The sequence below is a fragment of the Camelina sativa genome, chromosome 11 (assembly GCF_000633955.1).
Source record: "Camelina sativa cultivar DH55 chromosome 11, Cs, whole genome shotgun sequence".
Classification (NCBI taxonomy): domain Eukaryota; kingdom Viridiplantae; phylum Streptophyta; class Magnoliopsida; order Brassicales; family Brassicaceae; genus Camelina; species Camelina sativa.
This window is the reverse complement of record NC_025695.1, coordinates 14099094-14121151: the sequence shown is the minus strand read 5'-3', so window position 1 is coordinate 14121151 and position 22058 is coordinate 14099094. Positions and strand designations below refer to the sequence as shown.

At 35.0% G+C, this 22058-nt stretch overlaps 6 protein-coding genes across 7 annotated transcripts; 2 read left to right on the top strand and 4 right to left on the bottom strand.

Annotated features, from left to right (window-relative positions):
* On the top strand, positions 356 to 3584 carry LOC104723293 (ubiquitin carboxyl-terminal hydrolase 20-like). Of its 2 annotated transcripts, none has more exons than XM_010441627.2 (8): positions 356 to 1061; positions 1150 to 1270; positions 1343 to 1453; positions 1588 to 1760; positions 1865 to 2194; positions 2306 to 2428; positions 2518 to 3028; positions 3140 to 3584. In XM_010441627.2, the coding sequence occupies exons 1-8, from the start codon at positions 567 to 569 to the stop codon at positions 3361 to 3363; spliced, it is 2088 nt and encodes a 695-aa protein (XP_010439929.1). In that variant the 5' UTR covers positions 356 to 566; the 3' UTR covers positions 3364 to 3584. The 2 variants fall into 2 exon arrangements, with proteins under 2 accessions (XP_010439929.1, XP_010439928.1); XM_010441626.2 differs by having other exon boundaries at positions 3131 to 3584.
* Positions 6542 to 8812, top strand: LOC104723292. Its single transcript, XM_010441625.2, has 4 exons — positions 6542 to 6744; positions 7420 to 7617; positions 7700 to 7918; positions 8470 to 8812. The coding sequence occupies exons 1-4, from the start codon at positions 6682 to 6684 to the stop codon at positions 8671 to 8673; spliced, it is 684 nt and encodes a 227-aa protein (XP_010439927.1). The 5' UTR covers positions 6542 to 6681; the 3' UTR covers positions 8674 to 8812.
* Positions 10872 to 12076, bottom strand: LOC104723291 (putative RING-H2 finger protein ATL53). The gene has a single exon (XM_010441624.1). The coding sequence runs from the start codon at positions 11920 to 11922 to the stop codon at positions 11014 to 11016; it is 909 nt and encodes a 302-aa protein (XP_010439926.1). The 5' UTR covers positions 11923 to 12076; the 3' UTR covers positions 10872 to 11013.
* LOC104723288 (uncharacterized protein At4g17910-like) lies at positions 12871 to 15933 on the bottom strand. The gene is made up of 16 exons (XM_010441622.1): positions 15790 to 15933; positions 15633 to 15696; positions 15510 to 15555; positions 15211 to 15347; positions 15040 to 15116; positions 14866 to 14941; positions 14695 to 14784; positions 14500 to 14573; positions 14308 to 14395; positions 14090 to 14216; positions 13899 to 14003; positions 13698 to 13821; positions 13557 to 13608; positions 13438 to 13482; positions 13252 to 13350; positions 12871 to 13159 (listed from the first exon to the last, which is right to left on the bottom strand). The coding sequence occupies exons 1-16, from the start codon at positions 15840 to 15842 to the stop codon at positions 13007 to 13009; spliced, it is 1410 nt and encodes a 469-aa protein (XP_010439924.1). The 5' UTR covers positions 15843 to 15933; the 3' UTR covers positions 12871 to 13006.
* LOC104723289 (putative pentatricopeptide repeat-containing protein At4g17915) lies at positions 15996 to 17679 on the bottom strand. Its single transcript, XM_010441623.2, has one exon. The coding sequence runs from the start codon at positions 17518 to 17520 to the stop codon at positions 16129 to 16131; it is 1392 nt and encodes a 463-aa protein (XP_010439925.1). The 5' UTR covers positions 17521 to 17679; the 3' UTR covers positions 15996 to 16128.
* On the bottom strand, positions 19952 to 21107 carry LOC104723287 (RING-H2 finger protein ATL29-like). The gene has a single exon (XM_010441621.2). It carries the CDS (start codon positions 20898 to 20900, stop codon positions 20025 to 20027), a length of 876 nt encoding a protein of 291 aa, XP_010439923.1. The 5' UTR covers positions 20901 to 21107; the 3' UTR covers positions 19952 to 20024.

Genomic DNA, 22058 nt, shown 5'->3' with positions numbered 1-22058 from the left:
ATTAGTAAGATTACTTTCCCGTTTGATTCTATTGTTCTTATTCATTCATAAACATTGTTTTCCCTTATAAGAAGTAGATATCATACCAAATAGTTATTCACAAAAATATTTTGAATTAACAAAAGTTGAATCAAAAACATTGGATTATATAGAAAAAAACCGAATATTTAGGAGAATTATTTATAATTTAGATTATTTTTTAAAAATAATTAACATTATAAATCACAATGTTGACCACCGACACTAAGGGAAAAAAACAAATTTACCGTATCTGGAAGCATATCTGTATCTATCACATAAACACACTTTACAGTTTTACGCCTCACNTTTTTTTTTTTTTTTTTTTTTTTTTTTTTTTTTTTTGCAGAGAGAGAGAGATTTATAAAACCCTAAAAATCATGGCGATTCGATTTTCCCTCCCAATTCAAATCATCTCCTAGTCTCCTTCCTTCTTCCTCCGATCTTTCTCTAATCAAAGTTTGATAGTGTTGCACCGGAATTTCGACTTTTCATCTCCCAATTTCACGAAACCCTAATTTTTGTTAGAAATCGAACCCTTGAAGACGATGTTGGTGGCTAATTCCGACGTTTCTTCTTCGATTCTCTCTCGTACTCCGTTAATCCCCAACTCGATCGAAATCCCGTCGATTGATGCTGATGTTGTTAATGTTCAGTCATTAGCTCTTACGTCTCCCGATCGAGACCGTGATTCGCCTCCGACCTTCGATGAGTACACCTCTTCGTCTTCTTCCGACGAAACCCAATTCGTTCCTTCTCCGATCAATTTCGATTACGGTGAGTTCGGCAACGGGACTCAACGCATGCTAGAGTCTCAGGTTCGGATTGGGAGTAACTCGCAAACTCTTGACGATTTGGACGATGTTATCTGGGACGGGTCCTCGTCTGATGATCCCAGGGAGAATAGCCAACCTTGGACGCCTAATGTCTCTCCTGGCTTTGGAAGTGATGATGATGACAACTCTAAGAAGGAATGTAACGAGCCCTTGTTGTCTGGGTTCATGCAAAGACCTTTGAAGATCGATGAGCCCGTTACTGGTGTTGTATGTTCTTATTTTTTTTTATTTTTTTTCAATTGCTGCATTTGTTTTCAATTTTGATCTCTGATTACGAATTTGACATTTTGTTTAGGGTGCTGGGCTTTGGAACTTAGGCAACACTTGTTTCCTTAATTCGGTTTTGCAGTGTTTCACTCACACTGTGCCACTTATCGAGGGCCTTCGTTCATACAAATATCAAGATCCCTGTAACTGTAAGACGTAGTAGCTTTTTTATTTGTTTATGTTGCCTTTGTAATGAATAATGATCTTTTTGAATTTTGTAGGTGGTAATGAGTTCTTCTGTGTTATAAGTGTTCTTCGAGCTCACATTGATTGTGCACTGAGGCCTGAGAGAATTCCAATGGCTCCGGATTATTTTCTTCACCATCTTAATTGTATCCTTTTTATTGAAATTGTTTCATTTCCGTCATTCACTTTATCAATTGTTTCTTTGGATGGCATACTTTTCTTTTGGGATTCTCTGATTTTGTTTCTGAGATGCATTGATTTGTATCCTTAGCTGCCACAGATTTTTCGCCTGACTTCCAGCGTTATCAACAAGAAGATGCTCATGAGTTTCTGCAAGCATTTTTGGATAAGTTGGAGAGATGTTGTTTGGATCGAACAAGTTATCGCAGCTATGTCTCTTCTCAAGATGCTAACTTTGTTGACCAGGTCTTTGGCGGTCGTCTCATTAGTGGGGTAAGAAGTTCACTCAAACTATACATTTGGTCAAGTGTCAAAAGCTATTTTCAGTATTAGTTTCGGTTTATTTTCGGTAAACATGTGCGAATCTCTGGTCTCAGCTCCGTTGCTGCAACTGCAACTCCATCTCTGATACATTTGAAAAGTCTGTTGGGTTGAGTTTGGAAATTGAAGATATGGATACCCTGGAGAGTGCACTACAATCCTTTACCCGTGTGGAAAAACTTGACGAGCAATTGACATGTGAGAACTGTAATGAAAAAGTCTCAAAGGAGAAGCAACTCTTGCTTGATAAGCTTCCTCTAGTTGTCACATTTCATCTGAAGAGATTCAAGAATAATGGATTTTATATGGAGAAGATCTTCAAGCATTTCAAGATCCCATTGGAGTTAGACTTACAGCCATATATGAGGGATAACGAGGAAAACGATGTACGTGGAACTTGCAGTAAAATATCTTTTATCTCCCCTTTCATTTACTCAAAGTTTTTTGTATATGTCTGCACACTTTGAAACACACTTCCTTTATTTCTTCTTCTTCAGGTTCCTACAAAATACCATCTTTATGCTCTTGTGGAGCATCTCGGGTATTCAGTAACCTATGGACATTACTTGTCCTATGTGAGGTCTGCTCCCAAGATATGGCATCAATTTGATGACGTGAAGGTGATATTTTAAGTAAATCCCAGTTGATTTGGGTGGTTTAATGGATAGTTTCCATAAATGAACTTTTCCTTTTTGACAAACTTCGGCAGGTTACCAGAATCGATGAAGATAGTGTGCTGTCACAGGATTCATACATTCTTTTTTATGCACGAGAAGGAACTCCATGGTTTTCTAGCATCGCTGAACAGATGCAGCCATTGCTTCCATTGCTTGAAGCTAGTTTACCGAATTCTTCGCCAAAGTCTGTGCTTGATTCTTCTAACGGGGAGTGTTTATCAGAGATCAGTTATGAGAATGTCGATAAATCCAGCAAACCCTGCGACTCAGCGGGAGTGTCTAACCAATATGGCAAGGCAGAAGAAGATTTTGTATCCCTCTCTAACGAGCTAAACGAAGATGTGTTTCTATCAGCAGAGTCTTCTAGTGACGAGGATTCTTCTATGCCAGAGCTTATGGACCCGCTTGAGACTGATGATCCTTACGTTCCATGGAGTGAAAAAGAACCCAATACTTGTTTAGCCATTGAAAGAGCTACCACTGGTGATGATTTTTTCCCTCTGCTGATGGTTGAAGATCAGGACTCATCCCAAAAACAGCAAGGTACTATTCTTTTATTACAGGAAGATATGTTTTCTTCGTATCAATGTTAACTTGGGGAGTCTACTACTTACTTGGTGTATGTGTATGTGTGTGTGTTTTGAGATTCTGCAGAAGGAACTTTTCGAATGCAGCTCAAGCGAATGGAAGAAACCGCAGAGAACCAAAAAAAGCCTTGGAAGCAGCCATTATTAATAAGTGACGTTGCAGTTTCCAAGGAAGAAGAATTTGTTAATGTAGACCTCATGAAGAAACCTTCACCTCGGGCTAGAGATTTGTTGGATCAAGCGGTTTCTACAACAACTGGTTCTCCACCCAAGAAATTAAAAACATCATGAGAGGGAGAGAGGTATCTTGTTGACTTTTCTTGATCGCTTATTAGCTTCTAGGTGTTCTAAAGATGGGGTAATGACTTTTGATTAGAGACTTAAATCAGGCTTAATTCGTTTTCGGTTTTGTGCATACTGCATAGTAGTAGTTATGCTACTCTGGTGTTGACTTGGTTTTTAATGATAAGAAGCAAGGATTCAGAATCTAGTAAAGTTTTAGATTTTGTTAATGGGTTTTTTTTATTGGTTCGTACCTGAAGTTAAAAAACATCAAGTTGGATCCTCTCGTATACCATTAGAGGACTATCTTTGGTTGAATTGGTAAAAGTTCGATCACTTGACTTCGACGAAAAAAAATAAATGCAAATGTGAAGAATCGATGATTCAACTGAAATGATAACCGACCGGTTTGATTCCGCTCATGTTGACCTCTAGTACAACTTAAACCGATTTACTTATCATGTTAATTAAGTACAGTTGTCAGTAAAAGTATTAAGATTAGTGCAGTATGAGTCGATGACATCATATACATTAAGAGTTAAAAATTTGAAGATTAGTGGAGTAGGCTAGGATAATGCACATGTGACATGTCTATATCTCTATTTTTTTTCTTTTTAAAATTGGACAGAAATATTCAAGTGTGTTATCGAATGTCCTCGAAGAAACTAATCTATGATTCTTTGAATATGATCTTCGACTGAGTCTACTCTTGTTTAGTTTTTATGGTTGATAAATTAGTATATAATTGCTAGAATATATAAAAAATGAATTAATGAAAGAAGAAGAAACAAAGGAAAAGGATGATAAGAAGAAGATGGTCCACTCCACCGGGTCAGATATGGCGTGCCGTGTCCAAAGAACTTCAATTTTGACTAAACAAACCCTTTCAATTTAATTTAATTTTTATTTTTAGTAATTTAGTTTTAACTTCAAGGAAAATAACTCGTGTTTATTATATAAGTTTACTTATAAAACGATTTTTCCTCTCATGAGTTAAACAAAAAGTTAACATGAATATTGAACACAAGTGTATGTAATCTGAACTAAAGTATGTAAGATATAGAGATCAAAATGTGATAAACGAAAATATGTTAATATTTTGTAACCAAAAAAAATGTAAAAAACGAAACACAAATTCAAGGATTGGGAAATCAAAGTCAAGTGGCTGTCTTTTTTCAAAGTCAATGGACAATAAAAATTCATAAAAAGACTTCTGGTGGTGTTTCTATTTAAATGACTGCACAAATTTTCACAAAGATACTAACTTATCATCAAATAGTTTCAGTTTTTTTTCTATTAAAAATAAAAAGAAAAAAAATTGGCATCTTCCTTCATCTACCCATCTAATACCATCATGCATGACAAATGAATAAAAAAAGCTGTTATTTTCATATGACGTCTCTATAGAATGCATATTATATGTATCCTTTTAAAAAATTTATTTCCTTGTCGTCATTCCTTTATTTTATTATAGGCATTTCAACAAATTACATTATAGGGTTCATACATAGAGTAACAACCAAATGATTTATCAACAAATTCTATATCTGCATGAAACACGGAAGTCTCTAATTAACAACGCAGTGAGTAGACTCTTCTTATATAGATGAATTTTAATCAAATGAATTCCACGTTTTACCTAATCGGATTTAGAACAAAACAAAAATATGAGATAATCTAGAAGTGTTCGGCAAATTATGAATTTCATATTCGTGTAGCAAAACTAATTGTACATTCATTTCAGACGAGACATGACAACGATTCAATACAAAAGTTTGGTATAAACAATGGATTAAATTCTCTGTATATAGATGATTGTCTAATCAAAAGGACATAGTTCAAAATGCAATTTCACTTTCAAGTGATGCATATTGGAATAGTTAGTACTGACTTTGCTATGTTAATTTACCTAATTAAATTAGAACAACAACCAAACGCAAGCACTAATAATACTAAACAAAAAAGGGTGTCTTATTGTTATATATTAATCACCCATCTTTTGACCTAAGTTTCTGCATTAATTTCCTCTTTATTTAAGTATAATAATTAATAAGAAAAAAGTTATGAAACAAGTACACATTGATTAGGTTATTATGTCCAATTCATGAGCTTGTCTCCGCTTATTGCTCGCTTTAAAAGCTAATAACAAAATGGAATCTAATTATTATTGATATCATCCATCTTCTTATTATATACAAACATACACCAATAATAAGAACAAAGTAAAGTGCGATTCACACTTGTTCCAACTCATTCTTATGCACACATATAATAGAATTACATGCGCGTGCATATACACACACATTCACATATTTTCATATATATATATATATATGCATATACACACACATTCACATAGTTTCATATATATATATAACAAAAAATTCTTACCGTATAAACCAAAATTTAGTTCGACAGTTTTGCCATTATATTTTCTTTTATTTTTCAGCAGTCAAGTTATTTGAAAACGTCACGTGTATATCATTTATGTTCAGAAAATTTTTGGGTTAGTTTTTGTATGGAGATGGGATAAATTATCTAACCTTAAATACATGAGATAACTTAGTGTATAATACATACACATATCTATAGCAATTTTCTAGTAATTCTTAAAATTTGAATAAGCAAAATAGGTAAAAAAATATATACAAAATAATAGAGAGACCACCTGATGCTTGATGGAAGAAACAAAGAAGAACAAGAACATATATAATGGGGGGATTCTAAAGGGATAGAGGATGAGATGTCAAAACTACAATAATGGAGCAAAGCAATAGTGTTCTCCACTTGGCTTAATATAATATCAAACACGAAAAACTTACACTTTCCTAACCAAAAATAATAATATACATATGCTAAAGATAAAAAAAAATTCCAATTTAATAACATAGGCAAAAATATTACTTTTATACATATAAATGCAATGTGTATATGTAAACCAACAACAATAATGTTGTGTTCTAAGGCTATATGTAATGGAAACAATAATATTAGCTATCTACTAATTTAAGATAGCTAGGTCCAAATAATAATAGAAATAAAATTTCAGTTATAAAAATTAAAAAGAGTTTATAACAAAATAAAAAGTTAGAAAAAAAGAATTATAAAATATAAATTTTGAGAATATAATTGAAGAGAAGAGGAAAGAGGTTTGGGTTGGTCGACTTTGCTAAGATAAGAGAGACTCACTCTCTCTCTTTTAAACCTTCTCTGCAAGAAATCTCTCTCTCTCTCTCTCTCTCTCTCTCTCTTTCTAGAAAAAAGTTGGAAGCTGACTCGAAAGAAGACTCTTTTTTTTCTTTTTCTTCTTCTTCGTGCAATTACGAAATGGCGATCGAGGATCAAGAGAACACCATCCGTGAATTCAAGCCTAAGAACAGGAGAATCATGGTACTACTTTTATAACAATACCCTTCCTTTTTAAAAAATTCTCTGTTTTTTTTTTTATTTTTTACTTCTTCTCTGTTCTTCAAATGTGTAATGGTTTCTCATTTATCCATTCTTTCTTCTGGGTTTGGGTTTTTTGATTGAATTTGAAACTCAAAAGTCTTGAAAATGGCGAAAAGTAGTAATCTTCGTCTGTTTGAATTCAAAATGGTTCTTCATTGAACTGCTCTGTTTCGTTTCGTGTACCTAACACACACAAAAAAAAAAGATTTGATTTTTATTTTATTTTTGAAGAATCAGAACAATGGCTCATTTTTATTCTCTCTCAAGCTCGATTCCGTTATTTAATTTTACTTTATTTGGTGTCACAATTTGGTACAATATGCTTTTTTCTATTAACCAAATTTTTATACTTTTAAACCCTCTCAAATCCAGTGAAATAGTGAAGCACGAATCTGGAACATTTCTGGGGTTTTTAATGCGATTCCTTTTTCATACAACTTTTTTAAAAATGGAACAGAATCAAATTTCAAACTTCTATCACAAGATCAATTCCAAAGAATATGAGTTTATGAAGTTTTTAATGGTGGTTTTGAGAGCTATGTCTAAATATTCTTTTGAGGTAATGATGGTTTATATTATAGTTTATCAATAATCTTTTTGTATTGGTTGGTGTAGGGAGCTGGTGGACCGGAGGAGGAAGACAACAGGTGGCCGCCATGGCTTAAACCTTTGCTTAAAGAGCAATTCTTTGTTCACTGCAAGTTTCATGGAGACTCTCATAAGAGTGAATGCAATATGTATTGCTTAGACTGCACCAATGGCCCTCTTTGCTCTCTTTGTCTTGCTCATCACAAAGATCATCGCACCATTCAGGTAAAAGGTCTTGATCTTGAATTGTTGTATGATACTTGTGTCTCTTGCGAGGTTTTGAGATCCTCTTGATTGGTTTTGGCAGATAAGGAGATCTTCTTATCATGATGTTATAAGGGTGAATGAGATACAAAAGTATCTTGATATAGCTGGGATCCAAACATATGTGATTAATAGTGCTAAAGTCGTCTTCTTGAATGAGAGGCCTCAGCCTAGGCCAGGGAAAGGTGTAACCAATACCTGCAAGGTTTGCTATCGTAGCCTCGTCGATGATAGCTTCCGCTTCTGCTCTCTTGGCTGCAAGGTACATTTCCAATACTTACCAACTTTTCATTTTTTATTGAATCACATAGAAAGAAACTTTGATTTATATGGTTGATACTTATTTCCCCCTCTTTACACGTTTCATACAGTTTCACCTAATATTTGCTTTGCATTTCTTGGTAAATTCAATTCCCATTTAACCGCAGGAAGAAAATAACAAAACTTTTGAAATTGGTCATCCTGAAATCTGATACTCTCTCCGTTTCAAAATATAGGATGTTTTGATTAAAGCACGCAAATTAAGAAATGAACACTTTAAAAAAGTTTAACCAATCACAAACAAGACTTGCATAATATAAAGTATTAAACTAATCTAAAAGTTATATAGAAACTTGAAAACATCTTATATTATGAAACAAAAAAACTTCTCTAAACATCCTATATTATGAAACGGAGGGAGTATATGTTTTTACAGTTTCACCTAACTTTTCTTGTTTAATCGTCTTCTAGAAAAAGATCGAAGCATATCTTTCTTGGAATCATTTTCTGATAAAAGTTACTTTCTCTATGTTTTTGGGAAATGAAATAAAGATTGCTGGGACAACTAGAGGATTCCAAAAGGGTAGGGAGAACCTTCTGATGGAAACAGAGGATTCAAGTAGCAGCATTGGGATTGGGAAGAACATTACAAATCTCCAGAGTTTCAGCCCATCAACACCTCCACTTACTACATCTAGCAACTGCAGAATCGCCAAGCGTAGAAAGGGAATACCTCATCGATCACCGATGGGATAAGAACAGATAAAAAAACGAAGCTTTTGCCATTAAGCCAGTTTCTATAAGATTACACACAAAGGTAGCTAATACAGAGGCTTGTTGTCTCTTATCTGTTCTCATATACCAAAGAAATGGTCTTTTGCTTGTGTTAGCATTTAAAAAAAGGCATTAAGTTAGGTTTTGTCCTACTAATATGGGAAAAATATGTGAATATTGTAATGTGCTTGTTTTGTATATTGTGATGCAAAAAGGGTAGAAAGGGAAATATAGGGGTTTTAGTGGAATAAAAAACAAAATTAGTTTTTGGTTTTTCATTTTATGCATGGTGTAAATTTGGTTTGGTTAGGTGCATACATGGATCTGGAATAATTTAATAAATAATGAGATTTCCTACCTTTGTTTATTTTTTTGCATTTTCAAGAAAATATTAGGCTGAACGATCATTTCAAGTGTTTGGACTTAAAAAGTTTGGAATAAAGATTTTGGCTCTACCAAATTAAATAACATATGGTCCCTTCCTTAGTAGAATAAATGGAGAGACTTTCAATATAATTGGTGTTGTGATAATAAATTTAAATTGTATTCGTTGTAAATTGGATATTATTTCTCATGGGACATTTTGTTGGAAAGCAATTTGGTAGGGAAGGTCTTATTTGCTTTCTCTTTTAACTTTTCTTGAGAAGGGAACCATTTGGGTATTTGGAATATATGTCCACTCTCAAGTCATCAATTAATAGTATACTTATATGGAACGAACCCAAATAAAAATGTTACTTCAAAACAAAAAAAAATGATTAGTTTAAAGTTTATAATGTTTAATGGTGTAGTCTCGCTAGAACCAATTAAATTCGGAAAAAATGTCATTTAAACTATCAAATTTCAAATTTTGACTATTTAAACCATCAAATTTCAAATTTTGACCATTTAAACCATCAAATTTCAAATTTTGACCATTTAAACTATGAACTTTGTTGTAAGCTATTGAAAACATCAACTTTTGTTGATTAGCTTTTTTAATCATGAAGTTTCGTTGACCAAGCCAAAAAAGACATGAGGTTAAATCCGATAATTGATCTACTAACAGACGTTACTATGTCGTTAATCACTCCGTTACTGACAAAACGACGTCGTTTTAATGGAAGTTTTAATTTGAAAAAATGTCACTTAAAACTATAAACTTTTAAATATAGGCCATTTAAACCATGAACTTGTAAATGTATGTCATTTAAACCATGAACTTTCAAATTTATGTCATTTGAACCATAATATATGAAAAATGTGATCAATCTTTCAAACTCTAATGTAGTGTCCTAAAACAAAATGATCAATTCTTCAAACTCTAGTGTAGTATCCTAATAAATGAAAAAGACTCAAGACAAATACAAAAAAAAAACACAAAATACATGACAAAGATCGAAAAAGAAGGATGAATTGATGTTCTTCTTTCTCTTTTTCAAAATCGCATCATGAGGCAGAGCCGAAGAAAGAAGAGAGAAACTAAACTAAGGTTAAATGGTTTAACCGGTTAAGCTTATATACTTCTGCGGTTTCTAATAAACCAATCGGTCCGATTACCGAACTGAACTAAAATCCGATTATCTAAATCAATTGCACCGAACGGTTAGACTTTTTTCCGGTTTGCTTCGATAACCAAAATTTTCAGGTTGTCTAGTTTTCACCGAACGCCCAGGACAAGTCCATGGTTTATATGACATAAATTTACAAGTTCATGGTTTAAATGACATACATTTACAATTTCATGGTTTAAATGGCCTATAATTAAAAGTTCATGGTTTAAATGACATTTTTCGAATTAAAACTTCCATTAAAACGACGTCGTTTTATCAGTAACGGAGTGATTAACGGCATAGTAACGTCTATTAGTAGGTCAATTATCGGATTTAACGTCATGTATTTTTTGGCTTGGTTAACGAAATTTCATGTTTAAAAAAGCTAATCAGCAAAAGTTGATGTTTTAAATGGCCTACAACAAAGTTCATGGTTTAAATGACCAAAATTTGAAAGTTCATGGTTTAAATGACATTTTTCCCAATTAAATTCGGAGAAAAAAATACTTTAGCTAACACATCAAAAGAAAACCATATCAAGTTTAATCCAATTGTATGTGATATATGATTTAAACTCTCTAAAAAACCAAAAAGTATATAAAGACACAGAAACTTAAAACCTTTAAACTATAAGATGATGTTTGTATCCATTATATTTATATGTATGTATGTAAAAATTTCTCAAAGTGTAAATACAATAATATATGTTTCATACTTTCATATGCCCACCCCCACCCCCAAAAAAAAAAGATAATGTAAAGGAAACTAATCAGAGTAAGGGGAAGTAGGTTTAGAGATATGATCTAGTCCTTCCTTGAGTCCCAAGAACCAATCCACCACTTGAGAATGATCTTTTTAAGTCAACATGCTTCACTCTATCTCCACTTTCAAGATCATTATTTTCATCTTCTACTTCTCCGTCTCTGCTTATCCGCATAACAATATCCGCGGCCGAGAACCGACGTGGATGATGAGAACTAATCGCAACACTAACCACTTCCCGATGATCAACAACGACTACATTGCCTTCATTGCTTGTAAACTGATCAAGATTCATCACCACAACACGATGATCGAGTTGTTGAGTGGTAGGGACGATGATCTTAGCCCGACAAAGCGGACAATTTGAGTGAGACTTGAGCCACCGATCGATACAAACTACGTGGAAAGTGTGGTTGCATTTAGGCAACAACCTTAAGCTCTCGTCTTCGTTAAACTCTCCAAGACATATTGAACAATCAGTACCGTTGATCTTGAACCCGTTTTGATGCTTCTTTAACTTGAAGAATCCTATCTTTTTAATGACAGCATCGTCTAAACCGGTGTTTGACGACTCTTGAGCGAAATGGTCGTCTTGGTCTTCATTTTCGGACGAGTTAACATCGAGAATGAGATCTGATCTTCCGGTTTCTGAGACAGCTTCATTGTTGGTGTCGTTGGCGCAGTACTTTGAGACAAGAGTGTAGTAAGTTGCCATGAGAAAGGCAGTTATAAATATGCCAATAATGGCAATAACGAGAGGGGAGAGATTGGGGTTTGATGAAACGCCGTCGTTTAGGAGTTGTTCATAGGATACTGGTGGTGGAGAGAATTTGATGTAACTACACCATTGAGGGCAAAATGTGGAACACAAGCCTTGAGTACAATCTCTTGGATTTATATATTGAGTCCAAGCATTAGGATTTGAATCGGACTCCATGAAAGATGATTAAAAAAAAAAAAGAAGAAGAGGAAATTAGATCCTTGAGGGACAAATCAAACTATGATCATTCTTATAATGTGATCATCCAAATCGTAGCATAAAGAAGGTGCGAATTTTGTTTATATATGTGTTATGAGATGAGGTTTATAGATGTGGAAGGTACTAAATTTCATATCTTATAATATAGAATAGAGATGCTTGTGGTATATGAGAAGTTTTGCTTTGTTTCTTTGGGTATCCCCATACTTTTTTGTTCTTTTAATGTGACTTTAACTTTGTTCTTTAGCTTCTTTTTTCTTTTTCTTTTGATGATATAATTGGCTTGTTGACTAAGATATTGAATGTGGTACGTTAATATGGTTAGCTTTGATTTTGATGTCATATGTTTCTATTTGAAAGATCTGTAATAGTGTTGATTTAAAGTTTTAAACATTACATTAACATAAATAAAAAGTCCAACCTGCCCGAGTTTGACCAAAAGCTTCTTTGGTTTGGGCTGTTTGCAAAGCTGAGCATCGACCGCAATGGTGTAGTTTATAACTTCGGTTACTATCCTCATTGATAGTTTGATACATACCTTGAATTGATATGCAACAAGAAACAATTCCCCAAGAAAGTTCAAGTAAGCCCGAGTGTTTTAGTGACAACATTGGTCCAGTTACAGAAACGAATGGAGCAACAAAGAAGCTCTCAAACGCAAAGTCTATACCTTCTGCTCATTTTTTAGGGATCAACAAATCTGCTTATCTTGAATCAAAAACTAAACTTGAGGAGTTATTGGTAAGTTGATCATGTCAAACACTTCTTGTGATATCCTTATGATGTTTGGTTTGATTTGATGATATGTCAACAGGTGATAAAAAGATTTCTGGTCGTCGTTGGTGAACAAGTCAGTCTTATCATCAATAATAAAAGTCACTCTGTAATGACAAAAAAAAACTCATCACGGCAAAAGTTTCATGCACAGAAGAAAAATTCAGACTTCACAAGACTGTCTTTCAACTTCTCTGCTCATAAGCCACACAATCAGATCTGAATCTACAACTAGTGTCAAGTTTACAAGATGTTGTGAGCTATTAATTTACCAGAACTTTAACCGGAAACCAGAGAAATGAACGGTTCCGATTATAGCAGATAAAGCAAAGGCATAAGCGGTTAGTATAAGAAGAGAAGAGAATGGAGAAGTAAAGATGGTATCTATAGTGAGGTTCACCATTCCTGTACCAAGGTTTGCCTGTAAACAACGGGAAATGTGAAATTCAGTTCAAAGAGGATCCAAGATAGATAAAGATTGTGAAGAAAACTAACTGATAAGAAGGGACTTACAAGCAGAAAGGTAGCTAATAGATTTTGGTCAATTGCTTCTTCAAGTGATGAAAGTTTGTTCATAGGTATATAACTAGACAGCATAAATATCCCCAGCGCCTGGACATAAAAGCAGAGACGAATCAAATCTCAAGTCACAAAGACAAAGTCTTCACCACTATGATCAATTCTGAACTATAAAGAGACCTGAAGATCTTGCGCGAGCACCCAAGTAACGTAAGGCATGTTGCACTGCAGAAGACAGAAATAGTTTCAATCAATATTGTCCTGTTTAATGCTTTTGAATTTTAAGTGAGTATCATTACCGTTCGACGAGAAATCCTCTCAACGTAGTTGTCAAGAAGTATAGTCACAATCCTGAGACAAACATACATATCTAAATACATATATGCCCATGAGTTTCTTATCATAATGAAATTGAATGTTCTATAGCAGCTTGCTTTTACCATAAGAGAAGAGAAACGAGAAAGACTCTAGCGACTGAGCTTGTGGTGCTTCGAACATTTGATTGTTTTGCGTAAAAGAGACGATAGCCTAAGTGAACGCCAAGAAGGTACATACCCCAGTAACCTGAATCAAAAGAGATTTAGATGCGGAAGAATCAAAAGAGCGTAGTAGTAAGTAAACCAAATCAAATCAAACCTTACCAAGAATGCTAAATACGCCTTCCTTGTTTTTGCTGATAATGTCACTTCCTCTTTCGTCAGAAAGCAAATATGTGTTCAGTCCACTAACCAACCAAGTTTCGTATCCTGAGAACCAATGGAAGTTGAAGAAGCTAGTTAGGTTTCACTATCTTGTAATTAAGAGAGAAAAGGAAGTAAAACTGGATTTGTACCTGCAAGAACAGCGAAACCTACGATTCCACAGTACTTAGCTGGTATGTTAACAAATGATGTGAGAATTGATATGGCTGCAAGTGTGAAAAAGAAATTCCAGTGTACTCCATATTCTGTTACGTGGACCTTCATATAGTTTAGAACCAACAATGGTTAGACTTTGTAAAGTGATAAGCATCAAGACATAATAAAGAAGAATCATGGAACGTTTATGTACCTGATAATCCACACCTGAAGTAGTCCAGAGTCGAATAAACCCGAGTAATAACAGTGGAGTGGTTGCTTTAATTCCAGTTATCCAGTTTCTGAAGCAATGCAAGTAAAAAAATTGGACCAAGTTTGCATAATGCTGAAGTAATAACAAAGCATTTCAAAAAAGGAAAACGGAGTGCCAAGGAGAATTACTCACCCTGATGACACGTCTCTAGCTTGCCGAGAAACAATAGCATTTGCTAAAACAAAAGAGCCGACCCCAAGATCCATCTGTTTGCATTTCAAATGGTAATATCAAGACAGATACAAAGTTACTAATCACAATAGGATGAACAAATCTCATATTAGTTTAGAGCCTAAAGGACTATGAGGTTTGACATTTCAAGCATACCAAGCTAGTACCGTAAGTCTCTGTCTTGGCGTACCTCCTCGGAAAGATAGTAAAGTCAACCCCCAAGATACACAAGCATGTAATAAGCATCTGCAATGAAAAACCCTTCAGATTATATGGAACGATAAAAGCAGAGTTGGCTTAAAGTAAAACTAAAGTAGTGTTGTATACCAGAGCAACTCTATAAGAAGATACGCTTGCTCTAAACGAGAGAGCATGTTGTCCTCTCTGCAACCCTGAAGAAGATCTAGTTTTAAAAGCTTCAGTTAGCTTAAGTCAAAACCCGTAACTAACACATGTTTGGTTTGGAAAATAACGGAAATTGCCATGACTTACAAGTTCTACCTTTTGCCAGTCACACAAAGAATCAGAAACAACATAGACAGCAAGACTGTTCCATGATAGACCCATTCTGATAGAACCTGTAATCAGTTTGATGAATATAAAGAAAGCATCAAATGTGGCGATTGGCAGGTCAAAAATCTGCTCACAGAAAAGAGTTTGAAAGGAACATACAGTGAAAAACAGGAGCATGGGGAAGATAATGAAGATGAAGTCCAAGGATATGGCATAAGTATAAGCTTTCCAATTTCTGGAAACAACAATCTCATCGTCGTTTTTCTTCGATGAGACGGCTTTACCACCATTATCATCTATATAACAAACATGTAACATAACTCAACTTCAAAAAAGCACTATGCACTAACATCTTTATACCTCAATGATGATTCCTCTTGCAAAAAAAGCAGACAACTTCCGAAATTCTATGAACAGATTTGTTTACTAAGAAGTTGAAATAGATTGAGATAACGAACCAATTTTGCAGTGAAGACCAATGGAGTAACGCAAAAGAACCAAGAGCTGAAACCAGAAACGTCAATCAATCATCAGAAACTGAGCAAAATCGAAGAAACTGGTCCAAAAGGAAATACACTTACAGGGACAATGGTCAATAGTGCTGCGATTTCCAGAATTGAAGATCCATCAAGATTGCTTACAAATCTGCACCAAAGTCAATTCCAACAAAAACCCAATAAACAGAGGAGGAATCACAAATTTTCAAAAATCGAGTAGAGAAAAAGAGAGAAGCTTTACTCTTCTTTGAGATGCTTGTTTGGATTCAGAGTCTGCTTTGGAAGAGAATCCATCACAAAAAAAATAAACTCAGAGAGATTAAAGATCAAAACTTTCGTCAGTCCCTTCCTCGTTGATCAAACTACTCTGTGAAGAAGAAGATTTTAATTTGGCTCGAATCACGAACCGTCCGGTTCAACTAATAGGTCCGGTTAGTGGGATTTTAATTTTGCTTTAATCACGAACCGTCCGGTTTAATTAATAGGTCCCGTCTGTTTCAATCAAGACTGTTATTCTATTTCATACACAAGTAAACATTACACTTTTCACTTCAACACTTGTGGTGTAAGAAGATGATTGTCAAGAATTCCCAACCGGAGTCAGCTTCATTTCGGCCTTGGCTTTCCTCGCTTCACCATAACACCCGGACATCCGTAAACCCGACAAAACCGCTCGTCTCGCTGATGTCGGAATCTTAATACCTTTATTGTAACACGACAATAGCAGCTTTGAAGCACAAACAAACCTCATGTCTTTACAGAGATTATGCACAACAGAAGTGTAACTATACTCATCTTTCACTTCCATCGACTCAAAATATCTCATCGCTCGATCCACGTGACCCGCTTTACACAATCCATCAACCAAACAATTACAAGTCACAAGATTCAATCCGATCCCCATCTCTCCCATACTTACAAAATGCTGCTCAGCTCTTCTCGTCTGTCCCGTCCTCAACAAACCATTGACTATGATTGTGTGCGTATACTCATCCGCTTTCATTCCTTTCCTCTCTATCTCTCCTAACAAATCATCAACCGCATCCAAATTCCCGTCTTTAAAATACAGATTCAACAATGTGTTGTACGAAACAATGTCATGTCTCCTACCTTTCCTAACTAGCTCTTGCATATACTCATACGCCTCTTTCGTTCTTCCTGTCTTAATCAAAGCGCTAACAACAGCGAAATACGCGTACCCGTCATAAGTATAACCTTCTCTCTTCATCTCTAAGAACAACTGAAGCCCTCTTCGAAACCTCCTAGTCTTGAAATATAACTTTAGTATCGTGGTGTATGTAACAGCATTCGGAGTGTAACCCGATCTCCTGAGCTCTGTTAGCATCCATTTCGCAGTACCGACCCTCCTGGCTTTACAAAGCCCGTTGATAAGAATGTTATAAGTCATGAGCTCAGGTTTAAACTTACTCTGCATCTCCTTAAATAGCTCAAGAGCATTGTCTATATACCCACACTTGCATAGAGCATCAAGGAGAACATTGTATGTATCAGGACCAGGACTTAGCCCAGCGAGCTGAAGATCCTTATAAAGAACCCGAAACGCTTCTTCTTGTTTCCCTAGCTTAAAATAACAACACATCAAAGTATTGTAACTCCACAAATCAGGATATATACCCCACTCAAGCATTTCGTCGAACAGGTAGAGGACACGATCTAACATCAGCTGTCTAGCTGCTCCAGCGATTAAAGAGTTATACGTAGCGACGTCTGGTCTAATCCCAGCGTCTCTCATCCGACGAGTCACGTCGTAAGCTTCTTCTATACCAACGAATCGACAATACCCACTGATCAATGTGTTGTAAGTGACGACATCAGGGGGCACACCTAATCTGATTCCGTCAATGATTAAAGACTCGGCTTTCTCCAGTTTCCGAAACTTGCAGAGCGAATCAACGCAAATGTTTAATAGCCTCGTTGATAGTCCGGTGAAATTCACCAACCCACGAACCATTCTATCGGATTAATCCGAACAAACATAGAAGAATGGTAGAAGAAGAAGCAAGTTTTGCAGATGAATTCGTGACATTGAGATTGGAGAAAGTTTGATAATTTTAGATTCAGATCTCGGCGAAGGATGTGAAGATGGGCATCGGAAAAATCTGAAATTTGTTTTTCGTGCTTTCCAGCATCTGAGAGGGTTTTACAAGAACAGTATTCAACTTCCAAGTTTATTATATTGCATAACAAACCCCTATTGTTTTTGTTTTTGTCAAAGTAAGTACCAAAATTTAAATATTGCTACATCACATACACCAACAAATCCAAGACCTGCCTTTATATTGCAATAACCGCTAATTTGTATGTGAAATTCCAAAATTTATGCTAAACTATTGAAAGTAAACAAAATATTTATACTAAATTCCAATAAAAATATATTTGGTATATATTCAAACCAAAACAGAATTTCGCGATTAAACAGAAAATATATTTCTGTAATTTTGGTGGAAATTGTATAATGCTTTGAGAATGTGACAAATGATGTTCTATTCTTTTGACATGTCTTTTTTTATTAAAAAAAATATTAAGAGAGAAGCATATTTTTATTAGAATTAGTTGTATCATTACATATTAAACCTTGAATATTATTATTTTTCATATATAATGATATGTCAAGGTTCAACTTTAACAGTCTTCAATGCCAAGTTTGTATTATCTATTTTTGTTAGAATTAATTGTATCATTACATATTAAAATTCATTAAAAATCAAATACACCATTATTTATTTTCATTATATTTAATTATATCACTACATATTAAAAATATATAAGAAAGACATATTTTCTTACCATTTATTTGTGATATCTATCATCATTTAAAATACAAAATGAAGATTACTATTTGATACAAAAATAATTTTAAGATATAATTTCAATATTTTATATTTGACTGATTTTTTTTTTTTTTTTTACTTTTAGTGTTTATGGTTCATATATCCAATGAGAAATTCTACAAATGTCATTTGAATTCGTATTTTATCTCATCGACACCATAGAAGTCGAACATAAAATCAATCCATCAAAAGTTTTTAAGCTCACTTGACAGAGAACAAAACCAATATGGCAATCACGATTAGAAAAATAAAGCAAGAAAGGAAACGTAACTCGCATTCTAAACCATAACTCACTCATTCTTTTAGAATGTCTCCATTTCCTTGTTAAGATGCTAACAATACAAGTACCAATTATAAAAGGACAGTGCAAGTAATGTTCAGTTCTATTACGCGATCAAGTTTGTCAATTCATATATTTTCCCAATTTTCGTGTTGACTCCATTTTCCTTATCATCAATTTTGTATGGTTTTCTACCTGAGCCCCATTGTTTTGCATATCTTTCGTCTAGCTCTCATTCATCTAGGGTTAAACTTCTCAGAAGTGAAAGCCTACAACCTCTCTAGGAGATGTGACGACGTTAATGGTGCTTTCTACAAACCTGTGAAAGTGTCATTCCGAAGTTTTTGTAAATTAACCTCTCGTGCTTGCCTTTCTCTCCATCAAGCCAACGCTCATCCCAGGGGGAATATGACTAGCTGGAATGAGCTTGTGAGGAGTAGCTTGTGAGGAGTACTCACGGCATTTTTGTAGCCATGGTTGTGGGTATGATGAGTTTTATTTCCAAACCAAGCCTGATGCCAAGCTCGAGCAACACTCCGCCCATAATTGTGCCATTCATAGGACAAGAAGCAAAAACCGAATAGGACGGATGTTATGACACTTTGGATTTTTTGAGCATGGGTGCAAGGGCGTTTTTTTTCTTTCAATTAGCAAAAGAGAAACATTGGTAGGATGTTTTTTCGATATTCTTTTTCTCTTGGGTAGGTTAAGTGTTTTATGTATAGTCTTATCCTTTGTGAATAAAGATATGATTATTCCCCTTATTCTCGCCGTCACCATTACTGTGATTGGTCAAATCTATGCTATAAACTAGTTGTTGTTTGTTGAAAAAGAAAACTAATTGTTGTTTTTTTATATTTTTGAATAATTTAGAGAAATCTTTGTAATCTTCTTTTAAGTGTTCTACTCACAATATCAAAAGGTAAGGTGAAAGTGAAACTGGAAGGTAAGATTTTAGCACTAGAATCAATTAAAATATGAAATTACTAAAAGTAAAATGCAAGATTTAAAACTTAAGCTATCATAGTATCGTATAAGAGAGAAATAAATAGGAACTAGATATTCTTTCTCATTATTTTTTCTCCAAAAAATATTGTTGATAAATTTTAAGTATTTTGAGGTCGTTTGTCGTATATTAGAAAGATTTAGCAGCTTTCCTTGTTAAATCACTCACAAGTTGGTTTAACAACACAAAATAAAATGTCCGTTCTTATTATTAAACAAAATCACTAATAATACTAATTAGCATCTTCTCAAGTTAAATACTCTAACCTAAGATATTTATAACAAGAAGACAAAAAAACTTAACTAATTAAAAAAAAAAGTATATATATTCCTTTTCCTTCAATTTTCAGATTGTGTTTGACCGGAGACTTCACCAAACCGGCGATGATCATATCCTCTGTTTCTAACAAGTTCGGCGAACGTTACACAACTCTCTGTCTGGCTATGTCCTCTCGTGACCTTAATCTTAACATGTTCCGGTAATCTCAATGTATACTTATCTTCTTCCTCCGGTCTGTTTCTCACTATCGAGTGTCCCGTCGAATGCGATCTAGAGAACTTCTCCGGCAAATTTTGTTCCTTTTTAATGCTACTGCTCTGTCCTAATGACGGCCAAGTATCAATCAGTGTTGTTGTCTGATGATGACGACGAAGAACGTCTTCTTGGTCGTCGCTTGTTTCTTGAATCACATCGATGATCATCTCATCCACGGTAGGCTTTGGGTTCTCCGGTGGAGGAGGAGGATCAAGATCTCGGCGACAAACAGGGCAAGTTCTGTGAGATTCGAACCAGAGATCGATGCATTCTTGGTGGAAAACGTGGTAGCATGTTGTCAAGAGACGTAGCACGTGATCTCCGTCGAATTCAAGAAGACAAATGGCGCATTCGAGGCCGTATTTTTCTTCCCGGAGATCTTTAACGGATGAGTAAGGAAACGTGGGAAACGAGTTTATGATCCGAAGGTCGAGGCCGGGATTTACGGGTGGAGCTTCCGATGGCTGGAGGGGATTATCGGCGGATCCGGTGTCTCCACCGTGGTGGAGACGCCAAGCTTGTACCATTGTGTCGAGGAAACACTTACAGAAATAGAGAGTGAAGAAACCGATGAAGAAGAAGACGAGGAGGATTACGGTGAGGATCACCGTTAGAGGAAGTGTAACGTAATGTTGTGGCGGAGGTTGCGGTGGCAGAGGTGAAGGTATTACTGTCGACATTACGGTGGCCGGAGACTGATTATCTCCGCCGTGAGATTTCTCATATACCGAAATACCAAATTTAGAAAAAACAAGAAAGCTAGAGACAGAGAAATTCTTTTTTTTTTCCTAAGGTTATTTACGTTATATTGATATTTTAGAGTTCAGTTTTATTTGGTATAGTGTGTGGAAAATTGTGTGTTTGGTGTGAGAGAAAGAGTGTTAGGAAGTTTTGGTTACTAAAAATAAAAAGTGTGTTTTGGGTTTTGTTATGTTTGTTTGTTTTGTTTGCTCAATGCCATCATTGCCATGCATTTGAACGAGTCGTATGTGACATTTGTTCTACGCTAATCCACTTAGTCCTTAAAAATAGTAAGTTTTTTATATTTAAATCTTTGTTCTAGTCAGTTGTTAATATTTATAGACTATAAGTCACGTTATAACAAGCAAAATATAGGATTTTTGGTTCATGGCACGTTTCTCGGTTCATGGCTTTTCTTTCCTTGAGAAAAATTCTGTGTAACTTTAGTCAGCACAATAATGTTACTACGTAACTAAAGATCGCGGAAAAATTACAATCGCATGCACTGACGTTCAAGAACACACCATGCGTTGATATATACTATATATGTATTTATATGCTTCTAAGACCACCATTGTTTTGAGTCGTTTATAGAGTAAAAGTATATCTATAGAGTAGTAGAGATCTTGTCTTTTCTGAAATGCAAACACAGTTGTTAAAAATGTAAAATGTTGAAGCGTTAGAATTTTGACATTCGTTGGAAGGTTTCGTATGTCCAATTTAAAGTGTCTTTTTAGACATAAAATAGTCTGTTGGGTCAGGTTTCATCTGCCTTTGGTTCACACTGCCTGTCCAAACGTTATAGGCCGATGACCGATCATTCCAAACACAATCCGTTTCACTCCATAGCCGATTCTCTTGGTCATGTTTCTCCACTAGAAGTCCTATTTCTTCCTCTTTGAAGCTCGAATTCATCCAGTTGAATAAATGTCTTGATATCATCAATGGTGATCTCCTCCTCAGAAAATTGGAACTTAAGATCTTCATGGATTTAATTTGATCGAGAACCTTCAATGGTTGCGTGTTCGATCCCATTCTTTCTCCGACATTCCTTCCTAAGCCTATTTAATATTGTAAAGCCACTTCAGCTATGGAAC